Raw genomic sequence first — 15,206 nt, 5'->3', positions numbered from 1 at the left:
CAATATGCCCTGGCCAGAGTGTGTTCGGCTTTTGAAAGAGGCATCATGTATCACTAGAAAGAAACCCTTCTACTGAGCAGCAAGCACTTGATTGACTCGGATCAGCATGACCCTCGCTGTCGAGTCCTCGGAACAATCATGGATATGAATTCTCGACCTATATCGGCGCACCGCAGGCTCATGACTCCTCCACCGCCGTCGAAAGCGCTCCTTGAACTACAGAGACAGGGTTTGGAACTTGCGGCTTCCAGATCTCAGAGCAGTCTGTTCCTCGATGTACCTCGGAGTAGATCAACAAAATCCACACCTTCTGACCGAGATAAACCTTTACCCCTTGAGCCGTTCGAGAAAAGACGATCATCTAGTGTTTACAGCAATGACACAACGATCAGCAACATCATCCGCATGTACAATGGGCAGCAGGAATTGATCGACACTCCCGCCCTACCAGCCTTGCATCAACCACAGGCGTATCGAGATACTATAGCCCCACTACTCATCCGACGACTCAGCGTCAGTAAAACACCATCTCCAAACCCACTGGGGACTTCTGGAGCTGACGACAGCTCATCTGTTTTTTCACTAAAGCCTACCCTTCTGTCAGGAAACGATGGCCCGCTGAGCAACAAGGCGGCACCGACATTCATTGAGTTTTCCAGATCCCTTCGAGAGCGACGAAATGAATTGGAGTCTGCCTTGTCTGCGTCATCGCCAGACCACGATTGTCAAGTTGCGAATAACAGTTTGGCGCTTCCTTCACCACAAGTTTCCCCTATCGAGTTATCCCTCATCATCTCCCGTACACCTCCGCTCCCCAGTGCAATGTCCGGCAGCATATCGGATGTCAATGATTCTGATCTGCTACCTCCTCCAGCGGGACTAGTAGATTCGGAACTACCTAGTCCTGTGTCCGATGACTGGGACAATCAATCCAGCATTCAGAGTGTCAGCCCTGGAGATAGTGGCAAAGAGAGGCCACAGCACCATACTCCTGACAGCAGGCTCTCTAAGTCTTGGCTGGATGACGACTTTGTGCAGAGTCCTGTATCAGCATCAAATCGACCATGGGAGCGGACCAGCCTCGATCCGAGAATGGTTTCAGGTGAGTATGCACATGGACAGGAACATGTTCTTCCTGAACCTGCCACCAATGATTCTGCTGTGGCCGGAGACACTCCATCCAGGAAAAAATCAGAACGTGATAGCCCCCGATCGAGCTTGCAGCAAGGCGTTTCTCATTTATGGCGGACACTGTCTCTGTCTAAGCGGGGTCCGGTGTTGCAAGACTACCAGGAAGAGGAAATGCCACGACCAAGACAATTGGCAAAGCCAGCCACACCTTACCAAGTTTATGGTGCAGAGATATGGTCAAAAAAGATGACGAAGAAGCAACAACAACAACCAAAGATACAGCGCAACCACAAGGCAGGAAGGTCCATCGACTTGGGCAATGCCTACCAAAACGGTCAGAGTCAGTTCGTGGGGGTCCTCGAGGGCGCCAGACGGAAGCTGACCGGACGAACATCCCAGAAGCGGCGAAGGATGTTGAAGCAGAGTATTGTGCTGGTTGGACCAACACGGAAAACGAGCGCGATGCATTTGGGAGATCCATTCATGGGTGATGAAGGAGAATCTTGGATCTAGCGACAATTAGACGTCCATTATTTATAGAGAGACACTCGCACAATAGATCAATCATACATCAAAGGAGGATATGGAAGCAAACAGAGAGTAGACAGGAGGTTGTTAGACTGACTGACACTTCTGCGTACGAGTACCTGTGTACCTTGCAGCTTCGCCTGCGTCAGGTTGGCGCCGAAGTCCGAATATGGATTAGCTCCGAATGGACCCAGCCTCGTCATCGATGGGCGTCCGGGTTGGAGAAGAGAATACACCCCGCATTTAGGTACAGCTGCGATGAAACAACAACTGCTGACTGACCTCCAGGGAGATAACAATGGATGTGTCGACTTAGGTTTTGAGTTGCCCAGCTTGATAACTCCCTTCTTGTATTTTCATTGAAGCCGACTGTGTCAAATCCAGACACAACGCATAGCATTTGGTCCATATCCCAAATAGGCCCCCAAATAGGCCCCCAAATAGGCCCCCAAATCTCCCTTGTGAGACCTCCCGGTCCCCGTCCTATCATAGATACAGAGCAGCACCCTACCAAGGTCGGTAGTCATGGGAGGAGAGAGAGAGCCTCGTCCGGCAACGTCCAAATACCCCATTCTCAGTGCGAAGCCTGTTGGAAAGAAGATTGAGAATATCTACACAGACCGGTGAGTGTCTTTAGGGGAGGGTGTCACCGATAGAAATACGCTGACGGATCCAACAGTCTGAGACAATTCACCTCAGGCGGACAATACCAGAACCAAAGCCTTCTTGCTAAACTCTACCACAATGTGTGCGACGACGACGAGCACGTAAAGCTCTCCGTCTACTCTCCGCCCGACCTTGCACGGCCAACCTTCAAAGAAGCAACATCCCATGCGTTCAGGCCTACCCACCGAGGTGAATCCTTTGGCCCATCATGGTCAACTCATTGGTTCAAGATTGAGCTCACAGTGCCGAAGGACATGTGTGACGGAGAGCATTTGGAATTCCATTGGGATGCAAACAATGAAGGCTTAGTATGGACACATGATGGGAACCCGCTGCAAGGCCTAACTGGAGGCGGAGACCGCACGGAATGGATCCTTCCAGAGAGCTGGAGAGATGGTAAAGAGCATATCTTCTATATCGAGATGGCATGTAATGGCATGTTCGGCAATGCCCCTGGAGGCGACAGCATTCAGCCCCCAGATCCAAACAAATACTATACGCTATCGAAGGCACAGATTGTTGACGTCAACCTCCCTGCCCGCCGGCTGTATGTCGACTTTTGGATCATTGGAGATGCTGCGAGGGAATTTCCAGGCGATAGCTGGGAGAAGCACGAAGCGCTTTCAGTGTGCAACCAGATCATGGACATCTTCATTGCCGATAACGGTTCCACAAAGTCGATCGAAAAAGGTCGACAGATCGCACAGAAATACATTGGAAAGAACGTCGATTCTTCAAAGGTGTATGACTCGGACGAGAAGAGCATCGTCTATGCTATCGGGCATTGCCACATCGACACATGCTGGCTCTGGCCATGGGCGGAGACGAAGCGTAAAGTCGCCAGAAGCTGGTCCAATCAATGTGACCTGATGGACCGATACCCAGAACACAGATTTGCGTGTAGTCAAGCCCAGCAGTACAAGTGGCTGAAACAATACTACCCTTACGTTTTTGACAGAGTCAAATCAAAGGTGAAGGAAGGGAAGTTTCAGCCCATCGGCGGCAGCTGGGTCGAACACGACACCAACATGCCCAGTGGTGAGTCACTGGTCAGACAATTTCTCTACGGCCAGCGTTTCTTCGAGAGCAACTTTGGCGAAAGATGCCAGACATTCTGGTTACCGGATACTTTTGGGTATTCGAGTCAGTTGCCTCAGCTGTGTCGTCTTGCTGGGATGTCACGTTTCTTTACTCAAAAGTTGAGTTGGAACAACATCAATAACTTCCCACACACCACGTTCAACTGGGTAAGCTTGGATGGGAGCCAGGTCATCTGTCACATGGCGCCAAGTGAGACCTATACTGCAGATGCCCACTTTGGAGATGTCAGACGCAGTGTGACCCAGCACAAGAGTATGAATGAAGACAATACATCACTGCTCGTCTTTGGAAAAGGCGATGGTGGTGGTGGCCCTACAAGAGACATGCTTGAAAAGCTGCGAAGGTGTCGTGGACTCAGTGACACTACTGGTCTCTTGCCTCGCGTGCAAATGGGCAAGTCTGTTGATGATTTCTTCGCCAATCTCGAAAAGAAGGTCGCAGACGGTACCCAGTTTGTCACTTGGTATGGTGAACTGTACTTTGAGTTACATCGTGGCACTTATACGACACAAGCCAACAATAAGTTGAACAATCGCAAGCAAGAAATCATGTTGCATGATATTGAGTATCTAGCAACCCTAGCCAGCTTGAAGAGCAAGAGCTACAAGTACCCCAAGAAGGAGATTGACGAGATGTGGGAAAATGTTCTCCTCTGCCAGTTCCACGACTGCTTGCCCGGGAGTTCGATAGAGATGTGCTATGATGACTCCGACGCTCTTTATGCGCACAACGCGAAGCTCGGTGCAAAGGTCAAGGAAGAAGCTCTCATCGTGCTTGGCCTGTCTCAACATCTCAAACCCAACACTGAGCTTGCCGCGGTGAACACCGCCCCATGGAAACGATCCGAACTGGTGCGCATCCCACAGGCGCAAACAAAGGCTCAAGAGAAGAGATACACCTTTGTTTCGGGCGGACAGGGCGCCGTCAAGACTCACACAGCCTCTGCCATCCAGTCTACTGCCTCTGTAGAAGAGGTTAAGAAGGGAGTTTTCATGATGAAGAACAGCAAATTCCAAGTCAAAGTGGAAGCCGGTGTGATCACATCCCTGATCGACCTCAAAGCGGATCGTGAAGTCATTGCTAAAGGAGGTAAAGCAAATCAGCTGGTCATTTTCGATGACAAACCGCTCTACTGGCAGGCCTGGGATGTTGAAGTTTTCCACCTCGAGTCTCGGAGGGAATTGAAGTCGGAGGCCTCTGAAATTGTTGAAGACGGGCCTTACCGCGTCAGTGTTGCTACCAAGACGCAGGTCAGTAAAGATAGCTGGGTGAAAACAACGATCAGCCTCGATGCGTGTGACGGTGATAGTGACACCGGATATGTGTCTGTCGACGCCGAAGTTGAATGGCGTGAGAACATGAAATTCCTGAAGGTGGAATTCCCAGTTGATGTGGTCAACACCGAAGCCAGCTACGAGACACAGTATGGTATTATTCGACGTCCAACCCATTATAACACCAGGTAAGTGGCTATTTATCTTGTTACGGATGTTGCTGACGCGTTCCTAGTTGGGACATGGCGAAATTTGAAGTTTGCTGCCACAAGTTTGCTGACTTGTCGGAGGCTGACTACGGTGTTTCGATCTTGAACGACTCGAAGTATGGATTCGCAACATGTGGAAATCTCATGCGACTGTCCTTGATCCGTGCACCCAAAGCGCCGGATGCACACGCTGACATGGGACGCCACCACATCAAGTGGGCCATCATGCCTCACCAAGGTGCTCTGAGCGCCAACACTGTACGTGCAGCGTACAACTTCAATCACCCAATGAAGCTAGTTTCCATGGTCGACGACAGGCCCAAGGAATTGTTCAACGCAATTCACCTTACAGGTGCCAGGTCCCTGGTGTTGGACTGCATTAAACGTGGCGAGGATGATGAGGACGTTTCCCGCGGAGAGCTCACTCAACGCCCGGGACAGAGTGTGATTTTGAGAATATACGAGAGCATGGGTGGCAAGAGTCGAGGGACGATTGAGACCACTCTGCCGGTCAAGAAGGTCTACAAGACCAATGTGCTCGAAGATGACTTGGAGAGCTTGACCATGTCCGGGAAGAACAAGATCAGCGTCAATATTGAGCTGAGACCGTTTGAGGTGGCCACCTTCCGACTCCAGCTATAGGGAAGACTGCGGAGATGGCGGTAGTCTGGTCGTAGGGGTAATAAACCAACCTACGCAAAAGTATGGATGCAAGGGACCTTTTCAGAATGCGCTTCAGACAGGTGTTGGGGATATTGTTGTTGGTAGCGGCTGAGCTACTTTACCTCGATATATGAAAATGCAATACAGATTCATGGGTTCGTACTCCGTATAATCAGAGACACTCAGGAAAGGCATTGGCGTCCAATTCTCATGTTCGAATCTCTCGATCCATATGGGCAAGGCTGAGGGCGTGAGTGTGATGGGTGGCGCGTGCAATTTCATGAAAAGACGTAAAAAACCCCCATAGCCGAAGATCCGCGTCTCCTTTTCAGTACGGAGTACATCGTCTCGGTAGCGGTAGTGGTGACCAGGCGTATGGAGCGAGCGAGCGAGCGATTTAATTGTCGAGAGAGCCGTGAAGATACGCCACATGTTTGGTTCGATTTCATTTAAGCGAGTCAAACAATTTACGCGCCACGATGCTCCCGAAAGATGTGCAAGGGTCCCTTTTTTGAGGAGTAAGTACGGAGTACGGAGTAATTGATAGGTATTGAGGTACTGTACGTGTATGGACTACTAGACTTTGTTGTTAGGTGTTCTGAAGATTCTATAGGAGCAACTCTTCGTTACTCCAACCAACCACTAATCATCATCCACGCTTCTTTCCGCTGGCTGAGCATGTTGCGTCCCTTTGTTTACTTGTATATGCCCGTGTAACTACGCAACGACTCCATCACTTCAGAGACCATTCGACCCAAAATCCTCCTTGCCATCCTCCTCCATACTTGACGCGCATATTAGACACTCTTCCGCTCGGAATTACTCTCTCTAAACCACGCTCGTCGCACGGCCTCCCACGTCAATGCGAATCGATACCCAACCGATGATCGTCTCATCCTGCGCTGCCTCCTTTCGAACGTTGCGATTCACATGTACACCTCTTTCTGAAGACTTCGCTTGCAAGATTTAGACAAGATACATAGCCCCAGTGGAAAGCCAAGGACACACTCACCATGGCCGGTCTCAGCGTAGGCGACACGGTCCTGGTGCCGGGCGACATGCACGGCACCGTCAAATTCATCGGACCTGTTACTGGGAAGAAGGGCGTCTTTGCAGGGGTCCAACTGGCGACAGAGTACGCACCCAGAGGCAAGAATTCTGGCGAGGTTGACGGAAGATTCTACTTCAAAACCACCATACCCGGATCAGGCATTTTTCTACCCGTAGAAAAGGCCGTCAAAAAGACAATCGGCCTAGGTGTCCGTGCGAGCCCAGGCGCTGGAACGCCCACGCGCCTGAGTAGTTTCAACCAAGGTGGTCGCACGCCTGGGACGGGCATCGCGAAACCAAATTTCAGCCAGTCGGTAGGACCAGGAGTCAGGGCTGGCGCCGCAAGCCCAGCGCTGAAACCCCCAGCGCGCAGGGAAAGTCTACCACGTCCTTCGAGCCCGCTCCGCAAGACCGTGACACCGACCGGAAAGGCACTGACTACACCCAAGACTCGACCAAGTGGTATCGGGTTGGGCCTCGGGAAGAGCACCAATGGTGGGCCAGGATATCGTCCCAGTACAGGACGGCCGACGACGACTTTTAGCCAGAATTTACGACACAGCACAAACACGTCCAGTGTGGGTAGCGGTACAAGCCCCTCATTGGGCCCCGAGTCAAGTTTCGATGAAGGCTCTGGGGAAGGAGACAATACGCCCACGCCAACACCCCATGCAAATCGGAGTGTGGATGTCGAGCAGTACGAAAAGAAGATTCGCGAATTGAATGACGAGCTCAATGTCGCGAGACGGCAACTGCGTGATCAGGGCGCCAATTTTGCGGAGATGGAGAGCAGTTTCAATGAATTACAAAAACTCCTACCCAACCTCGAGGCCGGAAAAAGAGATGGTGGAGACGACGAAGATGATGATTTGCCTCGAGATGTGACCGAGCTCAGAGAAATCATAAGGGAGAAGAACGACAAGATCAAGTTACTCACCGCAGAGTTCGATGTAAATCGTGCTGATTTCAGAAGCACTATTGACACACTGGAAATGGCGAGCACAGAGACAGAACGCGTCTACGAAAAGAGGGTTGACGAACTGCTGGAAGAGGTGAGAAACCTCCAAGATCGAAGTGAGGATGTCGAGTCCGTTGCACAACAGCTTAAGCAGCTCGAAGAACTTGTGCAGGAGCTCGAAGAAGGCCTCGAGGATGCAAGGAGAGGAGAAGCCGAAGCGCGAGGGGAGGTTGAGTTCTTGAGGGGGGAGGTCGAGAGATCGAGGTCAGAGTTGCGACGAGAACGAGAACGTTTAAAGACTGAGGAACAGCTCAATGGGTATTCCGCGGGCGACGTCGACGATCTCAAGGTCCAACTAGGTGCAAAAGACGATGAGATTAGAGGTTTGAAAGCGATCATACAAAGTCTCAACGAAGCCCACGACAAATCCCCCAAGATCAACGGATCAAAGCCCAATGGACTGACGAGGAAGGACAAGCCGTCCGATGAAGAAGATGGGGAGGAGAACAGATTAAGCATGCGACAACAGATCAGGGATCTCGAGATGTTACTGCAACAGAAGAGTGCGCATGAGGAGGAACTTGCGAACGAGGTCAAGCATTTGAGAAACAGCGTTGCTCTCTCAAAGTTTCCGATGCCAGGTTCCGCATTCGGTCTACATACCTCCATCCGGTCACCTCCAGGAGGACACTCCAGAGAAAACAGTGAAGATATGGACCGAAAGCACCTCAGCACAGGTACCACGGGTAGTCAAAGAACCGTTGTCCTAGGACGCAGTTCTGGCCCACAGGGCAATGCCCACGACTGGCAAGATTCCCACCGACGAAGCCAATCCCCTCTTAAACACGATCAAATGGACGATGGGGTGACGGACATTTCCAGCTCGAGTGCGCCCCTGTGGTGCGAAATCTGTGAAGAGAGTGGCCATGACATCTTGAGCTGCTCCAACATGTTTGGACCTGGTAAGAGCAACAAGGCCCAGGGTAGTCTGGGCAAGAGAAGCGGAAAGGACGTTGTCCGCGAAGGCCTGAGACGAAGTGGCGATCAAAGTCAGATCCTGTCGGGAGCGGACTCGGATCGACCAGCACCCTTGGTCAGTCGAAAACATAACAATAATTCTGCTGGTGCTGCTTCAAACGTTACGAGTCCGCCACCCACGGGCACCTTACCTCCTCCTCCACCTCTACAGCCTGTAGACGACGACAAACCTCCCACGCCTCCAGCCAAGGACGAGCCACCCGTATCTTCGGCAGCACCTGGTCCCTCTCCCGCTCCGGCACCTGCCATGATCGAGGGCACTGGTATTCAAGCGGGTATGTTGGCTGGCCGGACCAGTGGTGTGATCGACCCTGAGAAATGGTGCGCGTTGTGTGAGAGGGACGGTCATGATTCGGTCGATTGTCCTCTGGAAGATGCTTTCTAGTGGGGAGCATCGGGATAATAATAAGAAGAAAAAAGGTCATGTTAATGCGTCCGTAATTGAGGTGTGGTGGGGGGTGTTTGGAAAGGAAAAGTTGGATTATACATGAAACCATTCAAATCAACGAGTATCTCGAGAAAGGCAGAGAGTTTGTGGTATTTTTTCTTCTCTCTTCTTTTACAACTCTGTCTCTATAATACCTCGGGGAAAAGTCATTGCTCGCATCTACTACTAGTACTACTACTACTACTACTACTACTACTGCTACTGCTGCTGCTGCTGCTGCTGCTGCTGCTGCTGCTACACACACACATGAACGACGCTGCTTTTCTTTGGACGAAAATGAGAATGTGAGGATGAGTCCGATCGGAAATATGTATACACTACTGTGTTTACGAGGGGGGGTATGGAAAGATAAGTTGTACACGGGAAAACAAGAAGAATAAGGGAAGATTCCATTCGAATGGATCATTGTCATCTATGAGGGCAAAAACGATGTGGTGGTGTTTTCTCTCAAGGGAGAGAGAAGAGTGCGTGTTTGTCTATGTGTGGTGAGGGTGGGGGAACAAGGCACTACGCATGTACTCGTACCTAGGGATATATATATTGCACAGCACGATCTCTCTTTGACAACCATTTAATGTATAATATGTTTGAGACATTATATTTTCTAGAAGAAGAAAAAAGAAAGATGAAGATGTAGATCTTGGTGCCTGTGTATCCTTTGTATGCACTGCATATATGGTGAAGATGGTTTGAAGGAAGATCACTGAATACCAAGATCGTACTTCGTACTCCGTATTCACTACTGGGTACTCCGCCTTTCCCACAAGAACTACGCGTATCGGAAACCAAAACAAAAACCAAAAAAAAAGGGCCTTAATGTAGGACGTTTTGGGGGTTGCCTCCTACTGGATTCGAACCAGTGACCTCGACATATACTTGTCATTTTTTGGTGAAATACTAGTGTCGCGCTCTACCAACTGGGCTAAAGAGGCGTCGGATTGCCGTGGAAATTGACAACCTTTGACATATGTACCATCTCCTTTTTTTTTTCCGGGCGGAGGGGTGGGTCGAACCGAGATGGGTCGAGAAATTCGAGATTGTAAGGTGAGTCGGGGAGTAGAGAGAGTATGGACTGGAACATGGGTACTTATACGGAGACGTACTCCGTACGAGCAAGATACTATTGCCCTCTACTCCGTACTGACTAGACCTCTAATCTAGAGCTCCAACTTGTCTACTAGTCATACTCAAAAACTATCCCTTCTCTCCTTTTTACTGTCACGAAACATAAGAGGTAAATCCGAGTCGTGCCCGTGGAACCATTTCCTTCCTTCCCACACGACCTCGACGGGAAGTTTGGACTGTCGTCGTGCCTTTTGAGCGTACTTTTCGACTTGACCCCAAACTCTGAGGATGTTGTCTCCCGCGAGAAGACGGATCTGTCGGTCGGTCGCCCCACGTTTCATCAAGAGTTGAATCAATTCCGGATATTTGGAAGTGTCCTGATAACGAGTCAATGATGAGCGCGTGGTACCGAAAAAGGCCGAGAACAACGTGGTTCGAAAGGGGGGAAAGGAAAATAAACTCACCTCTAATCCTCTAGCCAGGTCGGTTGTACCATCAAAGTCAGACCCGATCCCGACATGATCCCAACCGATCAAGTTTGCAATGTACAAGATCTGATCTGCCACGTCGTGGATGCTCGCGTCCTCTGGGTGCTCCTTGTTGAGAAAAGGACCGACAAATGGAACCATGATGACACCGCCGTTGGATTTCAAGCTCAAGAGGACGTCGTCCGGGGCGTTCCTCAAGTGTCTCGTCATACCAAAGGCTCCCGAATGTGAAAACATGACGGGAGCCCGAGTCACCCGTAAAGCATCACGCATCGTCTCGGGAGAAACGTGTGACAGATCGACGAGCATGCCGAGTCTGTTCATCTCTTCGATCAGATTCTGTCCGAGAGGGGTCAGGCCACGGTCAGCTCCCCCTTCGGCCACCGTGGTGGCGGCGGTCGCGAAAGGTGTGTCGCAATTGTGAGTGATGGTCATGTACCGGGCTCCCAATTCGAACATTTGTCGTAGAGTGGCTATGGAATTCCCTATTTGATGACTTCCCTGGAAATTTTCCACAAGACGTGAGTAAGTCTCCGGGAGGGAAATTGCTGCTGCTGCTGTTGATGGATGCCTTGTGTGCTCTACTCACCTCGATACCAATCATACTAGCTATCTTACCAGCGGCAAAAGCCTCTCTGACACAAACTGGTGTGGTACAAAATTGTAAATCATTCGATTGTTGTGAGATGAGTCGCTTAATCACATCAATCTGTTCAAGTGTATCTCGAACGATCCACTATGAATACAAACTTCGTTAGTATGCATTTGAGTTGAAAGGCCATACTGCCTTGCACTTTCTTGGTGTGTTGGGAACACACCAAGTCCATGCCTTTGTCTCTGTGGGTGTGATAGTTGGTCTGTCTTTGCAAAGAAACGCAAAGAAAAAACTTACCGTCGGTTCTTCAAGTTGAGGGACACCCTCCGCGGCACATTCAATATAAACCGACCAGAATTGTCCACCGAGTTGACCGGTACGGATCTTGCTCAGGTCGGTGTGACTCAACAGGTGGCCTCGAAAGTCGAAGCGAGGATCGTAGATTCTATTCTTCAACTCTTGTCGGAGGATGTAAGGGAGGTCATTGTGACCGTCGATGAGTGGTGTCGTCGACAAGACATGTTTGGTCCTGCCAGCGTAGTCGGTGGCTTCGAACCTAGGTCCAAACAGGGACAGTCCTGTGCCGGTCTGGTACAAGGTCGTCAAGATGGCCACGGATCCAACCAGGGCCGAGTAAAGGTACTTTCGTAGACCTTGAGGAGACCTGGAATTTCGACTCAAAACCAGAGCCTGTGAGGCCGGAGTGGCAGCGTTGACAACGTCGGCGATACCATCCACGGTGATGGGATTCTCGGATATGCCCGACATCGCATATATTTTTTCCAACCTGTTTCTACCAGCAGGGAAACGAAGTTGTTGTACTCGTACAGAAGAGGTCGATCAAAAAAGGAGAAAAAAGGCGCAGTGAATCCCAATAAATCCTGCTCTGCCAGACTCTATCCAAGATCCGTTGTCCTCCTCTCCACGAGTGGGATAGAAGGCTGAGAAAGCAAACCCCTTTTGGTATCCCAAAAAAGAAACCCCAGGTACTTTTTGATGTAACGACGGAGCATCTATTTCACTGACTGGCAGCCGCTTATTCACGGGATCGTACAATACCAATTCCTACTCCACAGGATAATCACTAACTACTAGTTCGAGTAGACATCTTCAGTTGATCATCAACAACGGTTCTTGAGTATTGTATTGACGGATTCAGTTTAATATCGCACGTGTATATATCTATTTAGAGTCATTCATGTCGGCTTTCCGTTCTATGATAACCCCGCTGAAAGCTAGACATGTTCGGCGCTGAGACGAGAATAAATAAATACCTTGTTCGAATATGTGAAAGAGCGAGCCTGACTTGGGTAAAGTGCCTCTAGATTGTTGGATTTGGCAGATAGGAATAAAATCTAAAAGATCATGAAGAAAACTAGCCTTACCAGCTAGAAGTCACTTGGATCACCCCAAGCCATACTCACCACAAGTGTTCATCTTGAAGAGGTTCAGCCTGGAATGTAACTGCCATTATAAGTCGTGGTCAGTCGGCATTGGACCATAGCATATTCGTGTTTCTTCATTTTTAGACTCGGTGGTTATTGACAGGTGCATGGTGATCGATATATTCCTGTATCGGGAACAGGGCGTCTCTGCCAGCAGACTGTGAAACGTTCTCAAACAGTTTGGTGTAAGGCGGCTTTGTCCCACACAGCTCGCATTGATCTGCCTCTTGAAAGGTTACGGCGATGGAAGCAATACTCGAGCGAACCGTTGGTCATGTCAAGTATGCAAGAGCTTCCTGTAGATTCTGTTCAGATGTAACCACCGTGTTTAGCGAAATGCATGCCCGCGGCAAAGTAGAATAATTTGCCCGCGACCATAAAATTGTCCTTTTTGCTGTACTCGATCAATCGATCATACAGCTCTGACAAGGGAACCATGACTCTTTCAATCAATTCTCCTTCGTCGAGCTTCTGGTCCGGCATCATATCCTCCTGTTCACCTAGCTTCACCTCTATCATGACGAGCTTGAGGGTCGCATTGGTCATGCCAGGATCACTGGACAGCACAGGTCCCGTGTTGAGTATTTTGCCCTCATATCCAGTCTCTTCCTTCATTTCCCTGACGGCAGCCTCTTCGGGGGTCTCGTTCTCGTCGATCAACCCCGCAGGCCACTCGATGGTATATTTACCGATCGGAGGACGGTACTGAATGACGAGCATCGTGCTCGGAGGTTTCAAGGGGTGTACGAAGATGTTGCCCATGGCCACAGCATCCACACCGGACTTGGAGGTCGTCTTGCGAACGGCAATCTCCCATGATCGAGGGGTGCCCGTCTGATCTACAAAGTCGATCTTTTTGAGGCCAACCCATTTCGCTTGCGCCGAGGGAAGGTCGGTGACGGAGACGATTTGGGGTTCTTGAGTTTTGGGTGCCATGGCCGCGAAGGTATGGAAGAGTAAAGTGCGATTTGGAGTCGATCGAGAGAGTCGTGGCCAATTGCTACGGAAGAGTAGCATCTGAAGGTACGGAGTATCACAAAATGCTCGCTTTCGAGACGACGGAGTATTCCGTGATGCTGTGGGTGATTGATGATTATTTAGCGTTCGCCGAGAGAAGTTCGTGGGGGAAGCTTGGGGAGCTTCGGCCATGGCTTGTACAGCACCTCACCAGCGTCGTGCTCAAAGGACAACTGCAATTCATTGAACCTCGCTCTCTCAACACCGCTGAAAACACATATCATTTGAACATACTGAGTATCTTGGACTGCTCGATATTTGATGGTCCCATCCCCACCAATTTTACAATTTCACCCCTCAACAGTTTGTAAGTTAAGCACCAATCCTGGCCTCAATGCCCTTCAGGTCGTCGTCGGTATACTCGTCACGTCTCTTGTATCCGAGACCGGCAACCCCATTGATACCGTCCAATCTGCCCAATGGTGCCATGTCCAACCAGCTCAATGTACCAATGAGATGTTCACCACCGCGAGCGTAGGCCGAGTAGCTATGGTACGCCTTTCCAGGCTCTCCAATGCCACTCTTCTCGCCACCAAGCACAAAGACTGAATGGCCCGGCTGTTCACCGCGGGCAAAATAGTCCATACCACGCCGCTCAAGCTCTGCTTTGTCCTTGAAATTGTACTGGATAGGGGCAACAGACTCATCTTGAGTGGCGTGAAAGTCATAATTGAAGTTTGTGCCATTGCTCGACACCCAGGGAAATTTCCAACCCATGCGCTTCTTGTACGCCTCGATCTTTTCGACTGGAGCACGAGACACTGCGGCAAACGAGGTTGAGTGTGAGTTCAAGTGCTCAAGTGGTGGGATGTGGTCAGCAAAAAGACTGCAAGAGCTGCACCCTGCATCCCAGCTTGGGTCGAACATGAAGTGATAGATGATGAGTTGAGGGCGGCCATTGAAAAGATCAAGTAAAGTGACCTCTTTGTGATCCCCAGCCGCGTCGACGGCGGTAAACTTATAAGATGTTGCGACCTCTACTAGGGGTAGCTGGCGACGTGCAGCGCTCAATTCGTCCCGGGCACGTGTGGCTTGTTTCTCTTTCTCGAGGAGAGCAAGGCGCATAGGGAGGTACTCCTCATATGTGACGATCTGGAAGTTCTCAGCTCATGATCTGTGTCCCGAGTGTGCTAGGGACCTGCCTACCTCTTTAGGAGCCATAATGATTACAGCCGAATAGCGGTGATCTCAATGCCTAAATGTGAAGGTTACAATTTCGGAAGTTGGTGGATTCTCTGGTGTTGTTTTGAGGAGACATCGACGAACTTCTTGACAACCTGACATCCCGATGTGGCTCACCTTTCTTTTATACCTTTTCTTGCCTTTGAATCGCAGAGATGGTTGTCCCATGCCCGACGGTATGAAGTCAAAAAGATCATTAATTACGACACTTTTTGTCCCTCCTTCACTTCTCAACAGCAAACGCGTTCGCAGAAACGGGCGACCTCGTATTGAAGTGACCACTCAGACGCGGAGTCATCTGACTTGGCGCGGTGAATCCCTGGACTTCTGCCTGGACACGGCAGAAAT

General features: G+C 50.2%; 5 protein-coding genes and 1 non-coding gene across 6 annotated transcripts; 2 read left to right on the top strand and 4 right to left on the bottom strand.

The window, feature by feature from the left end:
* Positions 1–138: 138 nt before the first annotated feature.
* On the top strand, positions 139–1,644 carry PV06_01309 (uncharacterized protein; the record flags this gene model as incomplete). The annotated part of the gene is made up of 1 exon (XM_016401906.1): positions 139–1,644. The coding sequence occupies one exon, from the start codon at positions 139–141 to the stop codon at positions 1,642–1,644; it is 1,506 nt and encodes a 501-aa protein (XP_016268959.1).
* A 4,563-nt stretch (positions 1,645–6,207) lies between these two features.
* On the top strand, positions 6,208–9,262 carry PV06_01308 (uncharacterized protein). The gene has a single exon (XM_016401905.1). The coding sequence runs from the start codon at positions 6,586–6,588 to the stop codon at positions 9,001–9,003; it is 2,418 nt and encodes an 805-aa protein (XP_016268958.1). The 5' UTR covers positions 6,208–6,585; the 3' UTR covers positions 9,004–9,262.
* Positions 9,263–9,902: 640 nt separating this feature from the next.
* PV06_01307 lies at positions 9,903–9,998 on the bottom strand. Its single transcript has one exon. It is a non-coding gene; the product is annotated as a tRNA-Thr (tRNA).
* Positions 9,999–10,152: 154 nt separating this feature from the next.
* Positions 10,153–11,982, bottom strand: PV06_01306 (uncharacterized protein; the record flags this gene model as incomplete). The annotated part of the gene is made up of 4 exons (XM_016401904.1): positions 10,153–10,508; positions 10,596–11,120; positions 11,209–11,355; positions 11,512–11,982. 4 exons carry the CDS (start codon positions 11,980–11,982, stop codon positions 10,254–10,256), a joined length of 1,398 nt encoding a protein of 465 aa, XP_016268957.1. The 3' UTR covers positions 10,153–10,253.
* A 640-nt stretch (positions 11,983–12,622) lies between these two features.
* Positions 12,623–13,729, bottom strand: PV06_01305 (uncharacterized protein). Its single transcript, XM_016401903.1, has one exon. The coding sequence runs from the start codon at positions 13,674–13,676 to the stop codon at positions 12,969–12,971; it is 708 nt and encodes a 235-aa protein (XP_016268956.1). The 5' UTR covers positions 13,677–13,729; the 3' UTR covers positions 12,623–12,968.
* Positions 13,730–13,988: 259 nt separating this feature from the next.
* PV06_01304 (uncharacterized protein) lies at positions 13,989–14,837 on the bottom strand (the record flags this gene model as incomplete). Its single annotated transcript, XM_016401902.1, has 2 exons — positions 13,989–14,768; positions 14,823–14,837. 2 exons carry the CDS (start codon positions 14,835–14,837, stop codon positions 13,989–13,991), a joined length of 795 nt encoding a protein of 264 aa, XP_016268955.1.
* Between the last annotated feature and the right edge of the window lie 369 nt (positions 14,838–15,206).

The sequence above is a fragment of the Exophiala oligosperma genome, assembly GCF_000835515.1.
Source record: "Exophiala oligosperma strain CBS 72588 unplaced genomic scaffold supercont1.1, whole genome shotgun sequence".
Classification (NCBI taxonomy): Eukaryota; Fungi; Ascomycota; class Eurotiomycetes; order Chaetothyriales; family Herpotrichiellaceae; genus Exophiala; species Exophiala oligosperma.
The sequence above is the reverse complement of the archived record's forward strand: the minus strand, read 5'-3'. Positions and strand labels throughout refer to the sequence as shown.

Coding starts and splice junctions, on each gene's coding strand:
- PV06_01308 (XM_016401905.1), top strand. CDS start 6,586: ATGGCCGGTCTCAGCGTAGGCGACACGGTCCTGGTGCCGGGCGACATG.
- PV06_01305 (XM_016401903.1), bottom strand. CDS start 13,676: ATGCTACTCTTCCGTAGCAATTGGCCACGACTCTCTCGATCGACTCCA.